The following is a 6000-nucleotide window of genomic DNA, read 5'->3' on the forward strand; positions in this document are numbered from 1 at the left end:
CACTCGAGGGAAGACAAAGTGCACTCCATCTTCGAGACTTATGTTATATCTTTGTTTCGCAAAACTCATGAATGTAAGCTTGTTCAAGCGGAAGATGGAAGACGGAGGTCGTGAAATTAGAGTCCCTGATGCATCAACCTTCTCCAAGTTTACTAAATCTCCTAGATCATCCGGCAAGCTTTCAAGTTTATAGCAATTCGACACATCAAGAATAACCAAACCTTTCAACATGCCAATGCTGCTAGGAAGAGCTACAAGATTATCCAAATGTCTCAGAGTTAGGCACTGAACAATATATGATGGCAGTTCCCTTATCTCAGAATCACACATCTTAATCTTTAAGTTTGGCCTCATTCTTCCGCAGATTTCTGGAAATTTCTCTAAACAGGAGCAGAACTTTAGATCCAGATATTCAAGAGATTCCACATTAACACATGGAAACCTCTTAAGGCGTCTACAATATATCAAATTCAACCTCTTGAGTTTTGTGCGACATCCCAGGGAATGGTGAACCTCTTCAAGATTAATACAATTGCCCAAATCCAAATACTCCAAATTTGACATCTCAGTGAAATCTGGTGTTTGCGTCAGGTCTCTAGAGCGGCTGAGATCTAGCGTCCGTAGATACGGAAAATGCTGCTATTCAGAACAGAAGAAGGATGAGAAAGGAAAACAAGAACAGACAGGTAAAAGAATCTGTAAAAAAAATTGGCTGAGGTTTCAGTACGTTTATCCAAATTAAGAAAAAAATAGCCAAGGTAGTAGAGTTCCAACAGTATTTTCTTTTTATTCTCTCTTTAGATGCAATGACTATTTATTTCAACATTGTATTTTTCTATAAAATAGTTGTACATAAGTTACCCTTCATGTCCGTCCCACTACATGCAATCTTAGGATGAGATTCATATCTTGCTAGGGAAATGTTTGAACCACTTAGCTTCTTATAAGTTAATATATGATAGGAAGATTTGGGAGAAAAACGACATAAAGATCTTCCAGTAATAGATATGAGAATAACCCAAAATCTATCTATCTATATCTATATCTATACTACCTTAAGGGGTCGTTTGGTGTGAGGGATAATACCAAATAGTCCCGGGATTAAATTATAGTACCGCTTATTTTGTTGCTTGGTTGGCAAGTGCGGGATAACTTATCCCGGGATTAATAATTAGTACCGGGATAAGTTATCCCTCTCCTTGGGTGGTATAGTAATCCCGGGATAAAATAGGTAAATGACAAAAATGTCTCTTTCAACCCTTTTGTTATATCACTTTTTACATTAATGAAGGGCATTTTTGTAAACAAATAAATTGTTCTTAAAATTTATTATTTTGAATACAACAAACCAAACACTCAACAAAAAATAATCCCAACACAACTTATCCCATCATAACTAATCCCAACATAACTTATCCCAACATAACTTATCCCATCATAACTCATTTTCAAACCAAACGACCCCTAAAAGTATGAACTCCCTAACTTAATGTTAAATCACTGTAATACCCCCAACTTAAAACACCCAATTTATTATATATTCTATATTTAATATTATATTTATATCACTATTATATTAAATGCATACACCATTTCACATTGATGGGTAGTGACTTTTTCGAAAGGTTGTGACTTTTCGATGAGTTATATTATATTACATTATATTAAATTGTATTATATTAAAGTCAGACAACTTTTCACATTGAAGGGTTGTGACATTTTCGAAGAGTAACTTTCCTGAGTTGTGACCTCTTTGAAGGGTTGTGACTTTTCTATAGGGTTGCAACTTTTCCGAAGAGTTGTGACTTCTCTGAAGGATTGCGACTTTTCCGAAGAGTTGTGACTTTTCTAAAGGGTTGCGACTTTTCCAAAGATTTATGACTTTTCCGATAAGTTTTGACCTTTCTAAAGGGTTGTGGCTTCTTTTTGATAAGGCACCACGAGCAGTTTTTCATACACTGCCTTTGTTGGCCGTAAAAAAAAAGGGGCTTCATCACTTCTATATTTTTATGATAAGAAACAATATGCACATACTAATACCACACATTTTTAACTATAAATGGACGGGTTTCCTCACATTTTTAAACGACGACTTTTTATGTTTTCTATTCTTCTCTTCTTAAAACCTCAAGTTTGATTTACAAGCGTTGGCAATCTCAAAGTTCAATGAAATTAGAACACTCCATAACATGAATGTTAAATTAATCTAATACTCCAGCTAAAACATCCAATTTAGTGTATCTTCTATATTTGATATCAATATTAATTTATATTTTATTATATTAAAAGTAAGAACACCTACAAAACAATAATAACAAAGCAATGCACTATGAGGAAGGGAGTAAAAATTTTATTTAAGAGGTGTAACTAAGAGATTCTAAGAGTGACTAATTTTTTATTTAGCAATATTCATATTATTTTTAAAAATAGTGTGGTATATGGTTTGATTTTCACGTGCGTCAAAACTAGTTATATAAAATATATTAATTTGAGTTTATCGATTTAACAACTTCTTTTCATTTAAAGACACGCATCATAATTTCAAAACAAGCCAAAATATAAAGTATATCAAATAAAACAGGCTGAAAGAAATAGTATTTGTGCATCACTGAAGGACAAAGATAGTTAGAGAGAAGATAAAAATAAACAAGAATTTAATGATTGTACCTTTATTCCGGTGCATAAATAACGCAGTGAACTGAAGCGGAGTTGAAGATGAACAAGCCTTTCGGGTTCAAAATTTTCTGGCAATGACTCGCAAGGAAAGTGATTCCAGACAAACCAACGCAAGCTGTTGGGCAGGTACTCAATGGAGCCATCATCGCAAGGGGAGCAATCTTGGGACCATATGTATAATATCCTAAGTATTTCCATATTTTTCATGGCCTTTTTGCTAAAGCATACTTTCCCATCATAATGAATCCAAATTGCTTCCATTGCCTCGGTTCCCTGGTAAAAAAGATCATTTCTTTACAAAAGTATAACTTCAAATGTCGCATAAAATTCAATTGCCAATATGATTACTTCCTCAATCCTCGCAGTGCCAAATTAGCGTACAATATTTGTTAGGTTTTTTAAATGAAATATGTTCCTTAAGATAAGTATACTTTGTGTAATTAGTTCAACAGTTCTATTTTCTATGGAGTTACACATTTTCTGACAAGTGCTTTAGAGTCAAGTCTGATTCATGCAGTGACAGAATAAAATAGTAAAGTAGTAGTGTCAATAACTTGTAATTTCAACAGTAAAGTGAATTCCTGATTGAGTTAGTATATATAAAATCTCAAACAAAATTTAAGTTATTTCAAAAAAAGAAGTTGACTTAAACAGAGTAAGTGGCTACTAGACTAAGGGTGTGTTTGGTATGGAGGAAAACATTTTCCGGAAAATGTTTTCCAACTTTCTCATGTTTGATTGGGTAAAATATTTTGGAAAATTTTTTCCTAATGAACTCATTTCCTCAAATTCAAGGAAAATGACTTCCCTTCAAAACTTAAGGAAAACATTTTCCAAAACTTTCCTCCAACGTCAAGTTACAATTTATTTTGTTGAAAAAATAAATATAAAGCTTATTTTTAAAAAATATTTTTGAACTTCAATTTTTATATCTTTTTACCCCAACCCCCCCTCCCGCCAACCCACATCCACCCCTCCCGCCAGCCCCCTACCCCCCAAAAAAAAAAATTAAAGTTTGTTTTTAAAAAATATTTTCAATTTCAAATTTTATTTTCATCCCACCCCACCCCCTACACCCCTGGGCCAGCCCCTCACCCCCCAAAAAATTAAAGTTTGTTTTTAAAAAATATTTCCAATTTTTATTTTTTCACCCCCACCCCCACCCCCCCCTGCGACCCCCCCCCAATCAGCCCCCAACCCCCCTCCAAAAAAAATTTAAGTTTGTTTTTAAAAAATATTTTTTAATTTCAAATTTTATTTTATTTTTAGCCCATCTCACCCCGCCCCAACCTTCCCCAAAAAAAAAAATCAAGTTCATTTTTAAAAGATATTTTCAATTTAATTCAAAAATTATTTTCTACTCTCTAGTAAAAATAAAAGATATTTTCTCCAAAATAATTTTCATTAATAAATCAAACACTAAAAAATCTTTTCCGAAAATACCAACCAAACATGAGAAAATAAGTCAAAAATCTATTGTTTTCCAGGAAAACATTTTCCTTCATACCCAAACACACCCTAAATCATGGCTTAGTAACATAAGAAAAAACAAATTAGGCAGTGGTAATTAAAGAAGCTACTTGCGAACTAGGCGGTGTTAGACAGTTAATGTTACTTGCTTCTACTACTAAAGTAAAAAACTGATGTGACTTAAGTGCGGAAATATGAAGTAAGAAGAACAAATAATGGAATTGACCCTATATGTCTTTGGAATATGAAAACTAGAAATTGAATATTATTGTATTGTTTAGCCTACTTACTTTATTGCTGACCATCATTTCTTTAAAATCTTCATAGTCCCATGTTCTGCTACATTTGCCCGCATCCTTCTGAATTTTCACTATATATTTACCCATATCTTGTATTAAGTCATGCATTTCAATTGTATCATCTTCAGTTAAGAACACGAGAGATTTTTCAATTAGGACATCCAATCCATACTCAGCTCCAAAATCACAGCTCTTAAGGATTTGCATGACTTTCTTTTTTTCATCTCCTCGGAAAAAACAAGCTATATCTAGAAATATCTGTTGTTCTATGGGATCCAACCCATCATAACTTATGTTGAGTTTTTCAACAATTTCTGAACTATAGTTTTCCTTTAATTTGTCTACAGTTCTTCTCCACTGAGTTAGGTCTTTCCCATGCAACAAAGAACCCCACACCTTGAGGACTAAAGGAAGACCTTTAGCATGATGTACTACCTCCAACGAGAAGTTCTTAAAACGCTCATCTGGAACTTCTTTTTTTAAAGCATACTGATTGAACAGTTGCAAAGCTTCAAGATTAGGTAGTATAGGCACTGCATATATTGCAGCAGCATCTTTCTCTATCAAAGCTCTATTTCTAGTTGTTACAACAACTCTGCTGCCACTACCAAACCAACCAACATCACCAGCTAAATACTCCAAATGATCTCTTTCATCAATGTCATCAAGCACAATAAGCACCTTCATAGAAGAAAGTCTACTCGGAATCATGTGCTTCCCATCGTTCTTATTATTGACGTAATCATCTGTTTCTCCTAACAGTTTGGAGAGTAGAGTATTTTGTAAATAATGCACTTGATTCTTTTTGGCATTTTCTTTAACATCCTCGAGAAAACAAGCAGCTTTAAATTGATAAGATAGCGTATGAAAGATGGCTTTTGCTATTGTCGTTTTACCAATTCCACCTGTTCCCCAGATCCCTACGATCCGAACATCATCTTTTTCTATTTCAAGTCGGGATTTTAGTTTCTCTAAATGAGCATGTATTCCCACAACATCTTTCAAAGAAGATAAAGAATAAGCACTATTGCATAATTTGGAAGAGATGTGGTCGACGATCTGCTGAATATTCTCAGATTCAATCCTACATAAATAAGAAGATTGATTGTGGAAAATGTGAGAAAGTCAAGTATTAGTAAGTATTTCATATTGTTAAGGCTAATAGCAACAATCTATATGTAAGTTGCAAAACTTGAATAGTTTATGAGGATTTTTATGTGTTCTCTCTAATTGAACAGGACTATGCCTTCTTACTGATAGAAACATATATAATCTACCATCATTCTTTTATATGCTTTTAATTGATAGAACTATGCCTTCTTACTGATAAGACCGAACTCTTGAAGAACCAATCAACATATTATCTACCTAACAATGTCATTGAGCAATAAAACTAATAGGAACTATGCCTTCTTACAGATAGAACTATATAATTATTCTATTTTTAGAAAATATGAAAAATTATTTAAGAAATATATAATATTTTGCTTGACTCATTTTGGTAGGTAGTCTTCACAGAAGCATCCAAATTTGAATGGAAATAATACCGTTTCAT

General features: G+C 33.3%; 1 protein-coding gene and 1 long non-coding RNA gene across 2 annotated transcripts in view; one reads left to right on the forward strand and one right to left on the reverse strand.

Annotated features, from left to right (window-relative positions):
* Positions 1–6000, reverse strand: part of LOC125843862 (uncharacterized) — a 573332-nt gene that overhangs the window by 3133 nt on the left and 564199 nt on the right. The window contains exon 13 of the mRNA XM_049523084.1: positions 39–221. Coding sequence (XP_049379041.1) covers positions 39–221 — 183 coding nt within the window. The remainder of the gene's footprint in view (positions 1–38; positions 222–6000) is intronic.
* Positions 1–6000, forward strand: part of LOC125843921 (uncharacterized) — a 105150-nt gene that overhangs the window by 875 nt on the left and 98275 nt on the right. The window lies entirely within an intron of this gene.

This window comes from Solanum stenotomum, chromosome 11, assembly GCF_019186545.1.
Source record: "Solanum stenotomum isolate F172 chromosome 11, ASM1918654v1, whole genome shotgun sequence".
In the NCBI taxonomy this organism is placed as follows: Eukaryota; Viridiplantae; Streptophyta; class Magnoliopsida; order Solanales; family Solanaceae; genus Solanum; species Solanum stenotomum.